At 40.5% G+C, this 22033-nt stretch overlaps 1 protein-coding gene and 1 non-coding gene across 2 annotated transcripts in view; one reads left to right on the plus strand and one right to left on the minus strand.

Moving 5' to 3' along the window:
* The window catches only part of Enah (ENAH actin regulator), a 143300-nt gene that overhangs the window by 22411 nt on the left and 98856 nt on the right, over window positions 1–22033 (minus strand). The window contains 6 exon segments of the mRNA XM_045149890.1: window positions 124–178; window positions 509–654; window positions 2698–2875; window positions 2877–3000; window positions 5281–6093; window positions 7395–7690. Coding sequence (XP_045005825.1) covers window positions 124–178; window positions 509–654; window positions 2698–2875; window positions 2877–3000; window positions 5281–6093; window positions 7395–7690 — 1612 coding nt within the window.
* LOC123458232 lies at window positions 15855–15957 on the plus strand. The gene has a single exon (XR_006635529.1). It is a non-coding gene; the product is annotated as a U6 spliceosomal RNA (small nuclear RNA).

The following is a 22033-nucleotide window of genomic DNA, read 5'->3' on the forward strand; positions in this document are numbered from 1 at the left end:
GGTGTGTGCCACCACAACCAGCTAGCAAACATAACTTCAGCTAATTAAGTTCAATTAATTAATATTTGATATTTTCTGAATGACTTATACTTGAATTTTACATTTAAGGTGCAGGAGACTTACACTTTTGTCTTCTTTTTGTTCTGTGTCTATTGATCCCTTTTCAGCAATTCTTCTCCTAGAAAGGCAAAATGGATTAAAAAAATTTATCAAGATGGGCATGATGGCACATGCTTTTAATCCTAGCACTTGGAAGGCAGAGGTAGAAGGATCGCTGTGAGTTCAAGGCCAGCCTGAGTCTATATAGTAAATTTCAGGTCAACCTGGGATAGAGCAATATCCTACTTTGAAACCCAAACAAACAAACAAACAAAAAAATTACCTATCTAACTTTTAGTATAAAAGCTTCTCTAAGAAATAAGAATTTTATTGAGTTAAATTATAGTTAGGACAAAATTAACAATATCTTCTTAATTCTGGACATGTTCACCACAGTGAAACTTCTCACCTCCTGGCCAGCAGGGCACTCATTTCTTCCATTAAGCCACTACCCCCTAAAGGAAGGGGCCCATTCCCACGACCAGCATCTGTTTTGGATGAGGCCGAGTTCACACCAATGGTACTCCCTCCACTTGGGAAAGAGCCATCTTCCACCTTAATAAGAACACACACACAATAATTTCCTGTTAAACAATCATATTTGCTAATATATTACATTAAAAGAGACACATCAATATTAATTTTACAAATATTCAAATTTTGTTTTTTTGTGAGCCTTAAGAATTAATACAGCAAATGACATTTGAGATACCTACCTATCTACCTCTCTCTCTCTCAAAGTTAACATCCACCAGTAATGGAGTGAAACAGTATCACATTTTCCCCTGTGATAATACTGAAATGGACACAGCTATGGTGGGACTTTTGCCTGCCAAAATGCTTAACTGAAGGACAATCTACAAAAACAACGGTCAGATAGTGTTTAAAAATGTCAATGTTGGGCTGGAGAGATGGCTTAGCTGTTAAGCGCTTGCCTGTGAAGCCTAAGGACCCCGGTTCGAGGCTCGATTCCCCAGGACCTACGTTAGCCAGATGCACAAGGGGATACATGCATCTGGAATTTGTCTGCAGTGGCTGGAAGCCCTGGTGCGCCCATTCTCTCCCTCTCCCTCTCTCTACCTCTTTCTCTGTCGCTTTCAAATAAATAAATAAAAATAAACCAAAAAAATAAATAAAAAAAAAAGTCAATATTAGGGCAGAGTGTGGTGTGGTGGTGCACACTATGAATCCCAGCAGTCAAAAGGCTGAGGAAGGAGGACTGCTATGAGTTTGAGGCCAGCTTGGGATACAGTGAGGCCCTACCTCAAAAACAACAACAAAAAAGAAAAAGAAAAAGAAAAGCAATAGCAAGAAAAACAACAAGTCAATATTATGTAAGATTGAGCCAAATGGTCACAGATCAGAGATATTACAATCAAATTTAACAAATGATCTTGACCTCAAAAAAATTACTGTAAAGACATCATTAGACAAGAGAATTAGATATAGGTCAAATAAATTTGAATTAATTTGTAGATTGGCATCTTCTATCAATGCTAAACTTCCCAATTTTGATAATTTCACTATGATCATGATCATGTAGGTTTGGGAATGTCCTTGTGAGAAAGAAGAAACAAACAAACAAAAAGGAAAGAAAAGCAGGAGTGGTAGTACATGCACTTGGGAGGTGTAAACAGTCAGATCAAGAGGAGTTCAAAGGTCATCTTTGGGCTACATAGCAATTCAAGGCCAGCCTGGGCTGCATGAGACCCTGTCTCAGGAAGAAAAAGAAAAAACCCTGTCTCAGGAAGAAAAAGAAAACACCCTCACTCATAATACCCCCAATATGAACTAAAGTAAACAAGTAAGGGCATGATGTTTCTGATCTACTCTCAAATCATTTGGATAAAATTTGTATGTTGAGGGCTAGAGAGATAGTAATTGCCTGGGAAGCCTAAGAATCCAGGTTTGATTCCCCAGTACCCACATAAGCCAGACGCACATGGTGGCCCATGTGCCTAAAGTGTTTGCAATAAAATATTAAAAAAAAAATTTGTGTGTTGAAGGAGATATATACAACAAAAGAAGCAAATATTGGTAAAATGTTGACTAGTAAATCTAGATGATAGGTTTGTAGAAATCCTTTATTCTGTTCTTGTACCCTTCTTGAAAATTTAAATTGTGTTAATTTTTTTTTTTTTTTTTTTTTGAGGTAGGGTCACACTGTAGCCCAGGCTGACCTGGAATTCACTATGTAGTCTCAGGGTGGCCTCAAACTTATGGTGATGCTCTTACTACTGCTTCCTGAGTGCTGGGATTAAAGGCGTGTGCGACCAAACCTGGCAATTACGTTGACTTTTTAAATATTTTATTTATTTATTTGAGGGGGAGGAGATGTACCAGGGCTTCCAGCCGCTGCAAATGAACTCCAGACATGTGCCCCCTTGTGCATCTGGTTAATGTGGGTCCTGGGGAATCAAACCTGGGTCCTTTGGCTTTGGAGGCAAGTGCCTTAACTGCTAAGCCATCTCTCCAGCCCAATTACATTGATTTTTAGTTAATAAAGCTAATAACCCAGGGTTCATGAAATTCACTGCAATTAACCAAGTATTTTATATATGTAAGGAGCAGGATATGTTAAAGGTTTCAGTTATTTACCCGAGACACTTTCCTAAGCTTTGCACCTGCTATTGCAGCTGCAAGTCCAGTTAATGGGCGATTGTCTTCTGACGTGGATCCCGAGAAAAATCCAGATGCAGGGAGGGGAGGGGCAGGAGGTGGGGGAGGAGGAGGGGGTGCTTGATTCGGAAGAGGGGGTGGGGGAGGTGGGGGGGGGAGGCCCAGTGGATGGCAGTGGAGGTGGGGGAGGGGGTCCAGGGGGAGGTGGAAGTGCTGAGGCCTGGGCAGAACCTGGTGGGAGGGGTGGAGGAGGTGGAGGTGCGGGTGGTCCCAAGACAAGGCCTGAAAAGAAAAAAAAAATGTTACCATAGTCAGCAACACCAGAGCTGAGTGACAGTATTTTACATGGGCAGGTATATGTCATGCTAAATAAGTTAATACTACACGTACGAGATCAATTTATCATGCCAAAAGTCTAGATTAGGTTTTTAAAATTAAGAGACACTAAAACAGAAAGCCAAAGTGTTCTATTTAATGTTAGATCTTTGGTTAGTAATAATACTATGCAACAAATGATCTAGTTAGTTGTTTGTCCCATGGGGATTTTAAACTAATCAAAATAATTGCTTATATAATTTCAGAAAAAGTTCAGCAGCCCCTTCCCCATGTATACATGGCTACTACTATCGGAAATCATAGAGGTCAAATAATCCGTCTGAGCCTTAAGGGCTAAGAGTATATTCTATTATGATCAAGAAGGATGTTTGTTAACAAAGTGACTAGATTAACGCTGTAAAGGAGAAATGAGTCCCAGGTTCCAGAATCTTAAATTCATTTAAACTCAATGTACAGGTAGGTCTGAGAATCACTGAAGAAAGAGAATTTTTATTAACACCAACTACAACTTCAAAATGACCAAGAAATAATTATGTAAAATAGAATTTAAAGTATAGAGCAGTTTCACCTTCAAATGGATAGGAAAGAAGTATCCAAATATTATTTAAAAAAAATAAACAGGAATTTATTTAATATCAGAATATCAAATTCATGGGAAGTCCCTTCCTTAAGGCTTAAAAGAGCATTTGTTTGCTTTGTTTTTGTAAGAATGCTGTTTGCACACCAGGTGGTAACTTCGCTTTTCTGGCTTGAACAGGTCTACAAGCAGAGAATATGAATCACTGAAGAGGACATGCTAGAATTTAGTTTATATTCTGAGCAATTTTGATAAGTCAGCAACAAAAAATTATTCACAGCAATAACAGACATTATTACTTTATCTTGGGAACTAAGTATTTTTAAAAAGACTGCTTCTGTTAAAACTGTTAAGTGGGCTTATGAGAATGTATCTTTTTCCAGCTCATTACCCCACTCCCATTCCCAAGTATGCTTTTCCTTTTTAATATACTTTAAAAAAAAAAGTGCTTTCAGCATAGTCTCTGTAATTCTTCCTATATCCTACACTTAAAAACAAACAAGCTGGGCGTGGTGGCACACACCTTTAATCCCAGCACTCAAGAGGCAGAGGTAGGAGGATCACTCTGAGTCCGTGGCCACCATGAGTCTACATAGTGAATTCCAGGTCAGCCTGAACCAGAGGGAGACCCTACCTTGAAAAAACAAAAAAACAAAACAACAACAAAAAAAAAAAAAAAAAGCACCAACATTGAAAAGCAGGGTTACTAAGTACTTTCCTATTTATAGACTAAGCCCTTTTCTTCAACACAGTCCTGCCTTCCCCGTGGCCATGCAGCAAAGTACATGCTGGGGAGGGAAGGAGTGGGGGAATGGGATAACCATGAAGGACGGTTTTCCCTTCCACTGTGACTTCTTGTCATGTTGGACCTCTGGATCATTCAGGACATTATGTCAAGCCTGTTGCCCTCTACCTTTTCTGCCAAGTCAGGATGTTTCGAAGTGGCCATTCATACTGAAAGTACACTATGGAGAGCCCAGCACAGGAGAGGCCAATGGGAAAAGGGCCTTAAGAACAGAACTGCTACACCGCAAACTCTAGGAAGTTATCTACAGATGGGCAAGAAGTATACCTCCCAAGTCTTTCAGAAAGTAAAGGAAGACAGCTTAAGTCATATATTTACTGTATGGCAGATCGAGTGGGTTAAGTTTTCCTAGTGAAATCTAAAAGTGGTGCATTAACAGAGGGGTCTTTAAATACTAGAAAGCTTCTCGTACAATAATGAATATAGAAGATCCAGAACCTAGTTCAGTATGGGCATTCCTCATTCTCAGACCATAGATGCTGTCACTAAGAGTCTTCCTGTGACCAGAGGGGCTGGGCTTACTACTCACCAAGGTCAGGTGGGCAAATTCAGCTCCTTTGTTGTCAGAGTGGAGGCAACCCTGAATTGTAACTTTACTCTTACTTATGTGCTTTCCTGTCTCCTTCCAACCTTAACTCCTGCTGCCAGTAGGAGCAGAACAGCAAATCCCTCATAGAGGCTTTGAAGGAACATCTTTAACTTTTAATTAGAAAAGCACAGTACTATGGCACACAGATATTCAACGGTTCAAACCATCAGACCCATTCCTTCAGGCAGTCAAAACTGGTGCTGTGCACTACTCTCACGTGACTGACTGGTCGTCAGAGCAGGAGTGGAGCCTTACCCTGCGGGGCGGGCGTCTCTGCCGGCTGAGAGGCTGCCTGCAAGCCTGGCTCGGAAGCAGAGGAGTCTCCCAGCTCAGGATTTAGAGGGGTCTCCACAGAGGCAGGGGCAGCTGCAGAGGGAGAAGGGAGAACACTGGGCTTGGATGAGGGAGTTGAGGCAAGAGGGGTGCCTGGAGGAGGAGAAGCCTGCGATCCACAGTGTGAGAGTGAGGCGAGGGGAGGCGGCGGCGGCGGTGGTGGTGGTGGTGGTGGTGGCGGCGGTGGTGGCGCTGCTGGCCCTGAGGTAGGCGGTGGAGACACTGGGTATGAGTCCAGCAGCCCATTGGGTGCTGTTGGTGACGGAGGCAATTGGGGCACAGGAGAGGAGACACAAACGGGGAGGACAGGCCTTGGGCCAGTAGCTTTGCCAGGGGGGCTGCTAATCATGATTGGAGGAGACGGAGGGAGGGGCGAGAAATTGGAAGTAGACCAGGCACAGGACTTCACAGCTGGAGGCTGAGAAGAGGGTGTGTTCACAGGAGAAGAAGGTCGAGAGTTTTTGTTCAGAGGACGAGGAACTGTAGCATAATGGGGAAGAACGGGGTGGAAGGCTGACCCTAGAGATGTTGCAAAACGTGTCGCTGAGTGTCGCAGTGGTGGTGTAGGGGGTGTGGAAGTAGGTGGCAAAGCAGTCACTACAGCATAATCAGGAGTGGCATCTGACACTGGAGCTGAGATGACTTTAGCGTATGATGGAGGAGGTGCTGAAGGAGGCTGGCAACTGGCATACTCAGGAAGTGGAGCGCTATACAGGGAGCTGTCTGAAGATGGAGCTGGACAGAGGTGGAAAGCAGCAGCAAGACAGGATACAAAAGGAGAGAGAAAAAGGGAGCTAGTGAAGCCACAAAACCAGCAACCAGACAAAATGTATAAACGTAGACTACAGTTAGTACCAGAGAATTAGGCATTTGTGCAAAAACTTTTCACCTGAGAAAATTTAAACTTGTCAATGTACTTTGAGATCCAAAGAGGATGAATAAAGTTTTTTATTTAATAAGTAGATTAAAAATTAATCTATCCATTATTATAAGGACAATAGTTTACTTTTTGTTATTTAGTGTTCTAGAAAGGCACCAAACTACATGAAAAGAACTACAAACAGAATAAACCTAGTTAAAAAAAATTTTTTTTTAAATAACCAGCAGCAAACCTGGCAAATTGTTTACTGCAAAGGAACCTCCTAATCCATTGATCATTATGGAAAATATTTGTCTTCTTAGCCATAACTTCAGATAATTCAGCAGTTAAAACAAATGAATTAACTTATTAACCAACCAACCAACCAATAGCCAATCAACTCACACTGATTTTGTATTTGAGATAGAAGGAATAAAAAATTTTTGATGAATATTGAATAGTTCAAATTACAGTCATCTATTAAACCTTTATGGGTTTTTTAAATAAAGTCTATCAGATTTATAGATTTTTTAAATAATACTAGAAAATGTTGAAATACCCCCTTTTTTTTTATTTTGTTTTTCTGTTTTTTTGTTTTTTTGAGGTAGGGTCTCACTCTGGTCCAGGCTGACCTGGAATTCACTATGGAATCTCAGGGTGGCCTTGAGCTCAAGGCAATCCTCCTACCTCTGCCTCCCAAGTGCTGGGATTAAAGGCGTGCGCCACCACACCCGGCGAAATACCCAGTTTTGAACAAATATTCTCCCCTACTTAAATTCTTACTTCAAAAATTTGTGAATCTAATCAAGCTAATTTCTTGCTGCCTGTAGTAAAATGCATTTCAGAGGTGCTGAAATTTGAACAATTTCACAGGGAAATTTATCTTCCAAGCTCATCCAATATAGAAAACTTTCCACAGAACACACATTTTATAACCAATTTTTAGGGAAGTCACAAGTATCAGAATGCCAGAATAAAAATTCCCAAGAGCCTTCTTTTAGTTTCTAAGCAATAAGAGCATTACAAGACAAAATAAAACGCAAGGTTGAAGCAGTATTTGCTGAGCATTTTTTCTCACTCCATAGTGCCTCACATGTGAAATACTCTTACTCCTGACTGTCTGGAGTCTGACCCAGCCAGATGCAGGAAGCCTCAACTGCCAAGGAGAACTCCTTACCAGCACTGGACACTCTGCGCTCCCGCTCCCACTCGGCCTGCTCCCGCTCCAGCTGCTCCAGGTGCTCCCGCTCCAGCCGCTCCCGCTCCAGCCGCTCCCGCTCCAACCTCTCTCGCTCCAGGCGTTCCAGCCTCTCTCGTTCTTGCCTCTCCCGCTCCAGCTGCTCTTGCTCTAGGCGCTCCCTCTCCAGCCTCTCTCTTTCTAGTCGCTCTCTCTCTAGCCTCTCTCTTTCCATTCTTTCTCTCTCCATCCTTTCCCTCTCCAGCTCCTTCTGTCGTTGCTGTTCTTGCAGTTGTCTGAAATTAAAAAAAGGTAAATAAAAATATGCATATATGGCTACCCATGCCTAAAAGAGAACTGATAGTTGCTTCATTTTGGATTCAAATAAATGTAGAACTCATGAGATCAATATCTCCATGTGAAGAAAGGGACCTTACAGATACCTGGTATTCCTTATAAATGAAACTCCCCTCTCACAACATCATACTGGCTGACTGTTTCAGCATATCACAATACTTGTACTTCAAGCTGCAGTTTCATGAATAGCATTGTGAGTCAATGAAGTGTCCATGTAATTGACAATACTAAGCCATTATTTTAATTACTTAATGGGAAAATGATAAAACTGTAATCTTCCTAAAACATACCATTTAACTTGTGTAATAAATAAGGTATAATTTTGGAAAATACAATGGTTAGCCACCATAATAGCCAGAGAAACACTAGCTGAAATTTTAAAAAGTTAAATTAAAAGGAAAGAAACACTTTTTTTTGTTGTTGTTTTATGAGGTAGGGTCTTGCTCTAGGCCAGGCTGGCCTGGAATTCCCTATGTAGTCTCAGGGTGGCCTTAAACTCATGGTGATCCTCCTACCTTTGCCACCCAAGTGCTGGGATTAAAGGTGTGCACCACCATGCCCAGCTGAAAGAAACAAATTTTAATTTACTGAAATCCCACGTTTACAGGAAATTGTAGTATTAGCTCTTGAGTTTAAGCATTCTCCAAAGGTAATGTATAATTTATCCTAGGATACTATTAGTACAACAATAAACATTTATATCCTCATCCTTTAACCCTCTTTCAACTGCTTCTATAGGATCACATTTGCTGGATAGTTTTCTTGATTCCTTTTTTTTTTTTTTCTTTGAGGTAGGGTTTTGCTATAGCCCAGGCTGACCTGGAATTCACTAGGTAGTCTCAGGAGGACCTTGAACTCATGGCAATCCTCCTACATCTGCCTCCAGAGTGCTGGGATTAAAGGTATGTGTCACCATGACTGACTCTTCATGATTCTTTTTTAAAATTTATTTTAAAAATTTTATTTATTTATTATTTATTCACAAAGAGAGCAACAGCGATTATGAATGGGTATGCCAGAACCTCTAGCCACCACAAATGAACTCCAGATGCATGTGCCAATTTGTACACCTTTACATAGGTACTGGGGAACCCAGGTTGTTAGGTTTTATAGGCAAGTGCCTTAACTGCTGGGTCATCTCTCCAGTCCTCAGTTTATTTATTTTTATATATTTGAGAGAGGGAGAGAGAGAGAGAGAGTACTGGGATTAAAGGCGTGCACCACCATGCCCGGCTCCTCTCTTTTATTTTGATGTCGGCATCTTTTCCTCCTATTATACTGGTCTTGTGCATGGGTCATGGATATCCGGGCCATTCTGTGTCTGGAAGAATACACTGTAAGGAGTACTATCTTTCCTTTGGCTCTTACATTCTTCTTGCTTCTTCTTCTGCAATGGACCCTGAGCCCAGAAGAAGGTTTTTAATCTAAAAAACTTAGAAAAGTCAATTTTTTCAACAATGTGCATCTAATGAAATTTAACTGGGGTTTATTTTAAAAAGTCAAGCTTTTTGGCTCAGTGGATAATAGCCCTTGCCATGCAAGCACAAATACCCAAGTTCAGATCCCCAGAACCCACATACAGTTGGATGCTGCAGTGTAAGCATCTGCAATCCCATAGTGTGTGTGGGGAGAGGAGGCAGAGACACATCACCTGGAAGCCTGCATGCCATCTAGCCTGGTGAATGCACAATGAGAGACCCTGGCTCAAACAGGGTGTATGGTGAGAACCAATAGCCACAAGTTGTTCTTTGACCTCCACACATGAGCTGTGCATATACATATATATATACATACACACATACCACACACACAAAATCCAAGCTTCAGGACTTATATGGTTTTACATTTCTCTTGGGGTTGGGGATTTAGTTCAGTGGATGAGCCTAACAAGCACAAGGCCCTGGGTTCAGTCTTTAGCAATTGGGGGGGGGGGGGGGAGAAGAATCACAAAAGACCAAATAACAAGGGAACAAGCATATTTCTGTATATTTATATTTCATTTGTGTCAATTCAAATACATAGGTTTACAAGCTTATGGAACCCCTCCTGACAACTTACTGCCACAAGCCTCCTGTTTCCTGGTCTTTAAGCTGTTTCTTTTTAAAATTTTATCTATTTGAGAGAAAAAGGCAGACAGAGAGAGAGAGAGAGAATGGGCACAGCAGGGCTTGTAGCCACTGCAAATGAACTCCACATGCAAGCGCCCCCTTGTGCATTAGGCTTACGTGGGTCCTGGAGAGCTGAACTGGGATCCTTTGGCTTTGCAGGCAAATGCCTTAACTGCTAAGCCATCTCTCCAGCCCCCTCCCTTTAAAAAATTATTTATTTATTTATCTGAAGCAAAGAGCCAGGCAGATGACAGAGAGAGAGGGAGGGAGGGAAACAGAGAAACAATGGGTGCACCAGGGCTTCCAACCACTGTAAATGAACTCCAGATGTATGTGCCACCTTGTGCATCTGGCTTTTCATGGGTACTGGGGAATCGAACCTGGGTCTTTGGCTTTGCTAACAAATGCCTTAGCTGCTAAGGCATCTCTCCAACCCTTAGCTATTCATGTTTGAACTTTAGATATCTAATGGCAAAATGCCTTCCATAATTCCCTCATCACACAATAGTTATAGGAAAGTAGTATAGCTAAATCAATAAAGGGTTATGTTATTAGTACAAGAAACATTTATAGTTGAATTACACAGTGTTTTTAGTATACTTCATTTTCCTTTTAATTGTTAGGCTTTTAAAAAAGCTAATGACAAGTAGGACAATGCTTTTAAAACACAATGTAAGCAAGCTTTAGTAGTTATCTCAAGTAGAGTATGTATGGCTGGGTGAATCTGGCAGAATTATTGAGTAATGGCGTTTATAACTAAGATGTACTGACTAAGTAGACTGCATTAGGGCTGGGGAGATGGCTCAGTGGTTTAAGGTGTCTGCGGGTGAAATGTGCCAGCCTAGGTTCAATTGCTCAGCTACCTACATAAAGCAGGTTCATTTGCAGCAGCAACAGACCCTGCCACACGTATGCAAATTAATAAAATTAAAAAGAAAACGACCGTTCCATGTGTCATAATAGAAGTGTCTACTAATGTAATACAAATTAAAAAAAAAAACACATGCCAGAGAACACTTCCAAATTCAATGATGACAAGAATGTAGTTGGCACACCTTCTTTAAGAGACTGCTGTTTTGAAGTAATGAGCATTTTTACCTAATTTTTAGCCTACTCACTGAAAAGATGCCTACCTAACCACAATTCCAAAAAAGCATCCAACAGAAAAAATTTTGACTTACAAGTTTTTAATGGCAAAAAATTCTTACCTGATTTTACTGTTTTAACCTATAAAGCAAGGTATTTATCTACCTTTTAAGGGAAATTTTCTAATCGCATAGACCTTGCTTTTCTCAGGATGATTACTACCAATCTGCCTATTGGAAATGCATGTGGCTCTTCCTCCTAAAAATCTGTTCTCAGATGACTGTTTTCTTTGCTCATTAACAGAATCATGTCAGGATCTTGCTACAGTACAAATGTCCGAATTCTAAACATGGAAAAATTTGGCAGGCTAATTTTCTTTTAAGTTAGGATATGCTTTTTTCAGCAATCTCAGAGTTTCAGAAAAACAATATAATTTTCTTTCAGAAATAAAGTACAAATGAACACCATTGTAGTCAGTAAGGAACTGAAAATTGTCAGAAAATAGTTTCCTTTCATCATTGAAGTATTTCTCCAATATAGATATTCCTCTATAAATGTAAATAGATGCTAAAAGTACATGCCCATAACAACATTCATATATACATCCAAACATGCTTAATTTATGTTTTAAGACTTTTTTTTTGTATTTTTGAGATAGGGTTTTGCTGTAGTCCATAGGGATTAAAGGCGTGCGCCACCATGCCCAGCTAGAGACATATTTCTTGAAGCATAAAAAATGTAAGTAGCTGGGCATGGTGGCGCACGCCTTTAATCCCTGCTCTCAGGAGGAAGAAGTAGAAGAATTACCATGAGTTTTTTGGCCACCCTGAGACTACATAGAGAATTCCAGGTCAGCCTGAGCTAGAGTGAGACCATACCTTGAAAAAATATACAGATATAAGTATAATTTATATTTTATATATAAAATACATAGTGTTTATATAATAATTTATATTCCATTTATCCTTACCTGAAGTGGTATTCAGTAAACACAGAAGGATTTCAATTTTTTTTCATAAAATGAATGACAGTAGATTAGGAAAAACATTCTAAGTTGATAGTATTTAGTAGCAATATTATTGACATGTCAGAAAATATTTTTATTGTATAATATAGCATTTCACTTCTCTGTTGACAAAAAAATGCATGAAACTTAACAAGATAGTTGAGTTTAATACTACAAAGCTCCCAAGACAATACTTAACAATAAAAGCCGGTCAACTCTTGGTCCATCCTGCCGTTGAAGAATAATGGAAGAGCTATATGCTTTCATGGCTGCAACTCCTCGGTTATGTGCTAAGATTATTGCTCCCTTTTATAACTCTCAGGTAGTGGTAATGATCGGCAAACTATTTATAGATATTAACTAAATTATGTTCTATGTTGAGACTAGCAGGACTGATGACTGAGTCATGTTTCTTAGAATATATTTTCCCATCACAACCAAAGGAGTCAAATGAGTAGGAATCAGAAGCTACTTTAACAAATGATACACATAAGAACAGAAAATTATACTATCACCATGTTGATATAACAAGGTGTCAGATCAAAAAGGTTTAATAGTTAAGCTTTATCAACCAACTTCCCACTGTTTAAAAATTAAAAATATGGGGGAGGGAGGGAATTACCATGAGATATTTTTTTATAATCATGGAAAATGCTAATAAAAATTAAAAAAAATAAACTTATAACATTACAAGACACAAGTGTCATCTTACCATTCTCTTCTGATTTTTTTCACAGAAGCAATCACTTCCAATAATCTAGAATTTAATTCCTGTTCCTAAACACAACAATTTCTTTAGAAATATTAATTTTTCAAATTTAGATGTTAATTACTGAGTTCCTACCAGACACATGATTTGATTCCTACAAATCGTTTGGTTGGCAAATAAATCTCGGGCCTGCAAGTACTCTATCACTGAATTTCACCTCAGCCCTAATTCTGGCAACTCTGAGCATCCCCACAAAATTTTTTCCGTTCTCCAATAAAATCATAGCAACCTATGACTACATTAGCATTCACATATCATATTAAATTTTGCTTATCCTATTTATTTCTGGGAAAATATTTATCAACTCTGTCAACCCTACATATTATGTCCCTCTATTATTCCCAAATTTCCATCCCAAATTCTCCATCAGGACTGAAAGCTTCTGAATATGGCCAACCATGTATCAAGTGCTACGTTTCTCATTCGTTTACTTTTCTTCTTCCCGTCAGACATACCCATCAGCAGCCAAAGGGTCTACTGGCTCCAAGAATAGCTATTCCCTAGGCTAGAAATGGCCTTCTCTTTTCCCTAAGATACATCCCTCTTTTCTTGGATCTTGACAATGTTTCATCACTTTTGGTTTGTTTCCTCATTTTAACAGAACATGCCTTTTTTAAAATCATTTTTTAACATGCACGTTTATTTTCCTATGTGTATATGTGCATTTTCGTGTGTGTGTGTGTGTGTGTGTGTGTGTTTGTGTGTGTGTGTGTGTGTGTGTGTGTGTGTGTGTGTGTGTAGGTGTATGTGTGGAAGCCGGAGGATAACTCTGAGAGTTGCTCCTCAAGACTAAATTCTTTTTTTTAAGACATGGTCTCTCATTGGTCTGATCTTGCCAATTAGGCTACAGTGTCTGGACAACAATCCTCAGGGATTCTCCTGTCTCTGTCTCCCAGCCTTAGGTTTACAAATGTGCATTACCATATCCATCATTAAAAAAATATTTTATTTATTTGAGAGAAAAGAGTTTGAGTGTATTTGGGTGACCAGGGCCTCCTGCCACTAAGAAAGAATTCTAGACACATTTGCCACTTTGTACATTTGGTTTTACATGGGTAATGGAGAATTAAACCCTCTAACCCAGTCTGTAAGGCTTTACAAACAAGTGCCTTTAACTGCTAAATCATATCCCCAGTTCCCATTCCCAGTATTTTAATATATTTTATTTATTTGAGAGAAAGAAAGAGGGAGGAAGGGAGAGGAAGAGGGGAAGGGAGGGAGGGAGAGAGAAAATGGGTGCGCTAAAGTTTCCAGCCATTGCAAATGAACTCCAGATGCATGTACCCCCTTGTGCATCTGGCTTATGTGGGCCCTAGGGAGTCAAACTGGGATCCTTTGGTTTTCTAGGCAAATGCTTTAACTACTAAGCCATCTCTCCAGCCCTCCATTCCCAGCATTTTAAAGCACGGATCTAACTTGGGTCCCCATGCTTGCAATGGCAAGCACTTTACCAACTGAGCTGTGTACAAGAGAAAGTTTTGTTTTAGTTTTGTTGTTTTTGAGACCGGGTCTGTGTAGCTCTTGCCTTGAATTTGTAATCCTCCCATCTCAGACTCCTGTGTATTAGAATCACAACTGTGTGCCACTGAGAAGGTTTTTAACTTGGAAACTCACTCAGGATAGTGAAACTCTCTGGTCTCCCTTGCCAAACTTCAACTAGAGTTGCTCAATCATTTGTCTTCATGAGGGTCTTTATGTTCTTCCAGTGGGCTACTAGAAAGATGGTTAGTGAGCCTTTCCTTTTCTTTTTAACCTGAGATCTCTCTTTTAAAATTTAACTTATTTGAGAGAGAGACACACACACACAAAGAGGCAGAGAAAGAAGGAGTATGCAAGGGCCTTCAACCACTGCAAATGAACTTCAGAGGCATACATTACCTGGTGCATCTGGCTTACACGGATCCTGGGGAATCAAACCTAGGTCCTTAGGGTTTGCAGGCAAGAGCCTTAATCGCTAAGCCACCTCTCCAGTCCAGCATTTTCTTTTTCTTATTTGGGTGTTTGGTTTTTTTTAAAGGTGGTATTAAACCTAAGACTTCTGCATGATAGGAAAGTGTTTGTTCTACCACTGAACTATATCCTCAGCTCCTTCACAAAAATCAAACCCAATAAACAAAGCAAAGCAAACCAACCAACCAGGCATGGTGGTTAGGAGCTCACAGTCATCCTGAGCTACAGTGAGTTCAGACTAGCCTAGGCTAGATAAGATCTTATTTCCAGAACCAAAAAATATAAATGCCATCCTAAACTTTCAACTACATAAAAACAGGCTACAAAGCCAATTTAGCAATGAGTGGTAGCCTGCAACACCTAGCCCAACCTGCTGTGCTTTCTAATGGGTAGCTATTAGCAACATGTCATAACTGAACACTTATAATAAGGCCAATTTAAACTGAAACATACATGAAATATCAAAATCCACACCAGACTTAAGAGAATATTTCTGAAATTTTTCTATCAATGACCTGTCATGATAATATGTGACATAAAATACATTAACAGAATTAATTTTAATTGCTTTAAGAATGCACTTAGTACTAGACATCCTTAAACCACCCATGGTTTGCATGTTTCCCCCGAGGAGCACTATTTGAGAGCATCTCTGGTCCAACGGTAAGATGAGTTTTCAGTCTCTGGTACAGGTGGCTATGGAATAGGAGTATTTACATGGTCCTGACCAAGACTCTAAACTTGTCACCCTGTCTTTAGCATTATGAAATGGTTGCCAGGCAGGTACCTGTGGTTATTTATTCCAACTATTCCCTGGATTGGTTTAGTTTTAAGCTTCTGCTAATATACTAAGAAGTTAACACATACATTTAGTTTGTTAAGACAAAAATCTTTAAAAGCATGAGAAGCCGGGCGTGGTGGCGCACGCCTTTAACCCCAGCACTCGGGAGGCAGAGGTAGGAGGATCGCTGTGAGTTCAAGGCCACCCTGAGAATACATAGTGAATTCCAGGTCAGCCTGGACCAGAGTAAGACCCTACCTCGAAAAACAAAAAAACAAAAAACAAACAAACAAACAAACAAAAAGCATGAGATTAATTTACAAGAATTCAGAAAGGGAAGTTGTTGGTATGGGTGGAGAAAAATCTAAGGACCAGGACAGCACAGAGAGGACCAGAGGAGTGCGTGCTTCAGCAGCACATAAGCTAAAACTGGAACGACACAGAGAAGATTAGCATGGCCTCTGCATGTGGATAACATGCAATTTTGTGAAGTGTTTCGTATTTTTTTCCTTTTTTTAATTGACAACTTCCATAATTATAGACAATAAGCAATGGTAAACCCCCACTTTCCCCTTTGAAACTCCACTTTCCATCATATCCCCTTCCCCCTCTCAATCAGTCATCATTCTTTCCTATCATGATGGTCTTATGTAGGCAGCGTCAGGCACTGCAACGTCATGGATATCCAGACCATTTTGTGTCTGGAGGACTCCTTAAAATGCATTCCATAATTTTATGGAGAAGGAAAGGGGGAAAAAAAGGAGTAGAGGACACAGCAGTAGAGTTAGATGCCACACAGGCTCTCAGGGAAATGATAATGGGACCCACAATCATGAGAAGAGAAGAAGGCGGCCTCTGAAGAGTCAGGGTGAGAGGAGCGTGCCATAAAGACTGCAGAGCAGAAGAGACAGGACAGGACTGCCTAGCGCTGTCCAGGCTGGAGCAACTTAAATGCTCACCTTCCACTTCCTGGGTTATATGAATGTACCCATGACAAAGAAAACCAAGGAGAATCATCATCAGGGAATGTACCACCAATTTTTGGGAGAACAAAAAGAATAGGAAGGAATTCTAGGTTTAGACTTCTTTCTTAGTCTCTTACACTAGTATACCAATTCAGCATTCTCTACTACTTAGTTCAGCTCACTTTGCTTAGTCTTTCCCATCTCAGCGAATGGTAACTCCATTAAGCTCAACACTTTAGTCCCCTTCCTACTCAACAGTCCCATAAACTCTACCAGGACAGAGTCACTTCTCATGTCTTCAGGAGCTGGTGGAAGCCACCATTACGTCTTGCCTAGTTTATAGCAGCTGCTTAACTAGCCTTCTTGTGGAGCTGCTGGCACAATCCTGTACCCGATTCCAACTACCTAAATCATTAAGTTAGAACATCCTGTGATCAACACTGCCCAATTATTACTTGTTCTTCTTAGCATAAACCAAATACAACAGTTTGCAAGGTGCCACTTGACTTGACATCATCACCCATTACAGCCCTGACCTCAGCTTCAGCCTCCATGGCCACCTTGCCTTTACTGTACACACAAGCACAATACCATGTTTGTGCTGCGGCACCGACTGTGCCCTCTGCATGGAATGCACTCACACTGCTGTCTGCATGGGGTTAATTTTTGCCTTTGTTTTATCTCAGTAAGATCTACTCTGATCAACCTTTAAAAAAACCACAACCAACATTTCCCCTTGCTCTTCTTTAAATGAAATTCCCTTTATTCTGCTCTATTTTATTTTTTCTCCACAACATCCTTTAGCTTCTACTATGTCATACTTGTAGTGATCTGATTAAGTTAAGGTTTTGTCTCCTACCAGCCACTCCATATGTCCTGAGCTAACAGTGCCTGGAATGGAAATGGATGGAGCAGTGGAGTATAAATATTCACTCAACCTAAATCTTTTACAAGTAAACAAACCGTTAAAGAATTCAAAATATTTGGGAAAACCATTAAGACCCTTACAACCATACAGTGCTTCAGGACAGAATGTAATAGACACTGAAGGTACAGTCGTAAGTTAAACAGATTATTATGAATGAAGAGTAAGTACAAAAAAGAAAGGACCTCAGAGATTAAACTTAGATACTTGCTGTTTACATATGGCTGCTGAGCTGTAGGACTGTGGTTAATATGAACAGAAATATGTCTTTTTGAAGATTTATTTATTTATTTATTTGAGAGGATCAGAGAGAGAGAGAGAGAGAGACAGACAGTGACAGAGAGACAGACAGAATGGGTGCACCAGGGCCTCTAGCCAGTGCAAATGAACTCCAGACACATGAGCCATCTTGTGCATCTGGCTTATGTGGGTCCTGGGAAATCAAACCTAGGTCCTTTGGTTTGCAGGCAAATGCCTTAACCACTAAGCCATCCCTCCAGCCCCTGAGCTATATTTTAACCAAAATATACACTGAATTCTGATGACTCAGTATGGAAAACAGAATATAAGTTGAGATATTCCACATTTACTTCACGTTGAAATGGCAATATTCGTGATGTACTAGTATTCATACTGTATGCTTTCACTTCTATTAGTACAGTTCTAACCTGTATCCCTGACAGAAATGAAGATACTCTAGAGACACCTGCAGTCCTCACTTTGGCCGCCTATTAAAACAGTGGTTTCAAAGATGCAGAATTTCCCCAGGAGTCTCATGCTAGGGAAAGGAAACTGCTAGGGAAAGGCCAGACAGGAGGAACTTGCCTCCCAGAAGAGATTTCACACAACACTGACAACCTGTCAGCCAAAGGACCTTGCAGGAGAGACTGGAGCAAAGAGTGATGGGTCCATGATGGGTGGGACTGCACCTTGAGCCAGACTGCTTCGTTATGCATTCCTTGTGCCCTCTATTTAAGCCTATAACTTCAACCACTGACTGGAAGATAGATTTCAGCCTGGGGATGGGAAGCCCACTGGACCTTTGCTCTTCCCAATATGGCCACATGAGAAACCTTTCTCTCCTTTAACTATCATCTGTCTGTTCAACTGGCTTACCGAGGACTGAAGCTAGCTTCTCAGGACTGCCAGGGCCTAGGCTCTGACCCTAAGAACTTTAGTAACAAACCTACTAGATACAAATTTGACTACAAATTTTCAAATTGGAACTGTATTATATCCTTTAAACTTAATGTATCCTTTAAACTTAATAGACACAGTTTTATTTGCATCAGTTACATTACTCAAGGGTCAGCAGACTTTTACCCAATTTTAATTTTTATTTATTTGACAGAGAAAGAGGAGAGGGAGAGAGAACAAGAGAGAGAATGAGCATGCCAGAGCCTCCAGCCACTGCAAATGAACTCCAGATGCTCCCTTGTGCATCTGGCTAACTTGGGTCCTGGGGAATCAAACGTGAGTCCTTTGACTTTGCAGGCAAACGCCTTAACCACTAAGCCATCCCTCCATCCCTTTTATCCAATTTTTACAGCAACTTCCGAGTGATATGACTGTGATTATAGGCATATGTGTGCTCTATACAAAACAAAATGTTTTGTACAGGCTCTCTCTTGGTGTTACCATGCCCTGTTATCCAAGTCCATGGACAACTGCAACAACTCAATCGAGGTACTGAAATAAATGGCCCAGATCCTTCAGGAATGAAGGCACGGGTCCCCCCTCCAGGTAAAGAACCAAGACCTGCTGAGGGGCTTGCTAAAGGTGGAGGAAATACAGAATGGGTAGTACAAGAAGGCAGTTACAAATACCAGCTAAGACCATGTGACCAGTTACAGAAACGAGGACTGTGATTGCAATGTTTCTTTCCTACCTTGACATGGAGTGTTTGTACGTATCTACACCTACATCTACATATTAAGATTATATCACTAGCTAACTGCTGAATCTAAGACCTATTATATTAAGAGACTAAGCATTCCTCAAAGAACTTTGCTTTGTGTTGAGGGAAGATTTTGCATTTCTGGTTGTACATGGGATAGTTATACCATGTTAGGTGGAATTCTGAGCTTGTTACTGTTTTCATTTGGAAATTAAGTATGATGTAAGGAAATATGGTTTTGTGTCAAGTTGACAAGGGGTGAACTTATGATAGTTAAGGTGTTGTCAACTTGATCTGTGTAGTAATCCACAGAAACCCCTTTTGGGTGGGTCTCTGAGGTTGCTTCCAGAAAGATTTAACTGAAGGAGAAAGTCCTTCCTCAGAGTGGGGGACTTTATATAAGGAAGCTGTGGGTGAAAAGACCCCCTTTCCTTCCTTCTACTTGACTGCCAGAGTTGCTTGCTGCCTTCCAGTGTGGACTGAAGACCAGCATCAACTGACCACTCGTGTGTATTGAAAGCCAGTGGCTCCTCAGGAAGCCTCCAGGAGTTCAGCGTTGGACTGGGACTGCTGAGACATCTGCCATGTAGACTGAGAAGCTACCAGGTTCCTCGATTCTCCAGTCTGCGACTACTATTGGACTACTATAAGCTAATTCAATAAATTCCCTTTTTAATATAATTTATTCTAGCGGTTGTGTTCCTCTAGAGAACCCTAATATACCAAAGGACTCAAGTTCTATTCCCCAGTACCCATGTAAAGCCAGATGAACACGGTGGCATATGCAGCTAGTTTGTTTTGCAGTGACTGGAGGGCCTGGTGTGCTCATTCTCTGTCTATATCTGCTTCTCTCTCTCTCTCAAATGAATAAATAAATAAAATCTTTTTTTAAAAAAAAAAACGCTGGTTTTCCATAAAATAAATATATCTTGATTCAAAAATCCCACTGATGGAAGAGTTCAAAATGGCTAGCAATCTTCCAGAATCAAAAAGGGGTTACCTACTAACTATAAAAATCAACATTAAGCCTCTCCAAAATTTTCATTTTGTTTGAAAATAGTACGCTTGGGGCTGGGGAAATGGCTTAGTGGATAAGGTGTTAGTCTGTGAAGCCTAAGGACCCTGATTCGATTCCCCAGGACCCATGTAAGCCAGATGTACAAGGGGCACATGCGTCTGGAGTTCATTTGCAGTGGCTGGAGGCTCTGGAGCACCCACTCTCTCTTTCTCTCTGCCTCTCCCCCACCCTCTCTCTTTCTCATAAATAAATAAATAATAAAATCAAGGCATGAGCCACCATTCCTGCCTTTAAAAAAAATTAGGACGCTTGGTTTGGCTAGCTCACTGTTACTCATTTGAATGCATCTAATTTTCATTTGGCAAGTATGTGTTTTATATTTATGTCTAGTATATGAGCATGAGTATACAAATGCACATGTCCTGAGCTCCTGCATGTGGAGGCCAGAGGGGAGCGCCAGGGGTCCTCCTTTATCGCCCTTCCACGGTGCTTCCTTGAGACAGAGTCTCTCACTGAACCTGGGGCTGCCTGACCAGCGAGCCCCAGTACTATTTGTGTTATCTACCCCTACCCCAGCTGGGGCTGGGGCTACAGACATGCAGTTATGCCTGATTTTGTACGTAGGCATTGAGGATCAAACTCAGGCTCTCTCAGACACTAATACTTACACAATAGGCTGAGCCATCTCCCCAGCTCTTGTATTTGTACATTATGAAACAATCTTTAAATTTAGAGTTCTGGCTAATTCAGAAAAATCTACCTCTAAAAGAAGCTGTTTTGTAATTTCAAGTCTATTTCTAGATCGCTCTGAGAGGATGATGATAATGCTGTTGGTTCAGAACACTAGCACTAATTGTAAAGAAGATTATTTCATAATTCACCTACTAAACCCTAGCATATCAGGGTCAATGCATTATAGATTTAGGTAGCATACTTTGACTTTCTAGTTAAACTGGTCTTGAGAGAACAATACTGCTCACAGATAATATTATAAAATAAGACTTACTGAAGGGAAAAGGTATTTTATACACTGTCAAGTATATTTGCTGTTTTATGTGTACCACAAGGTGGATTTTTTTTGCATGTGTGTGTGGGTGTGTGCACACAGATGTGGTGCTCAGCACACATATGAAGGCCAAGTGTTGGGTGTCTCCCCCACTGCTCATCTGCTTGTTTCCTTGAGATGGACTTTCTTCACTGATCATGGAGTTTGTGATTTTCAGGAGTCCCAATGATTTTTTGGTTTCTGCTCCTCACAGGACCAGGGTTAAACTTGTGTATGGCCATATCCAGCTATCTCTGTGAGTTCTAGAGACATGAATTCAGTGTCTCAAGAGCCTCTCAGGCCATCATGCTTGGGCAGTGCTTTTAAATGTTCAGCCATCTCTTCAGCCCTCATTTTTCTTTTTTTTTTAACAGCAGGTATGAGGGCTGGGGAGATGGCTCAGTAGTCAAAGGTGCTTATTCTCAAAGCCTAACAGCCCAAGTTTGATTTCCTAGCACTCACATAAAGCCAGATGCACAATGTGGTATATGTGTCTGGAGTTGGTTTACAACACCAAGAAGCCCTGGCATACAAATTCTACTCTCTTTCTTGCAAATAAATACACATATTTAAAAATCAGGTATGAAAATTTTAATAGCCTGTATCAAGCAAAACAAGTCATTTATTAACAGTGATTACAAAACTCACTAAGAACAAAAATGGCAATGTTCAAAGAGCTGGAAGTTTATCACCTTCTATCAATATTAGACTGTTCAGAGTTTGGTCTGTTGC

Source organism: Jaculus jaculus, chromosome 1 (assembly GCF_020740685.1).
Source record: "Jaculus jaculus isolate mJacJac1 chromosome 1, mJacJac1.mat.Y.cur, whole genome shotgun sequence".
Taxonomy (NCBI): Eukaryota; Metazoa; Chordata; class Mammalia; order Rodentia; family Dipodidae; genus Jaculus; species Jaculus jaculus.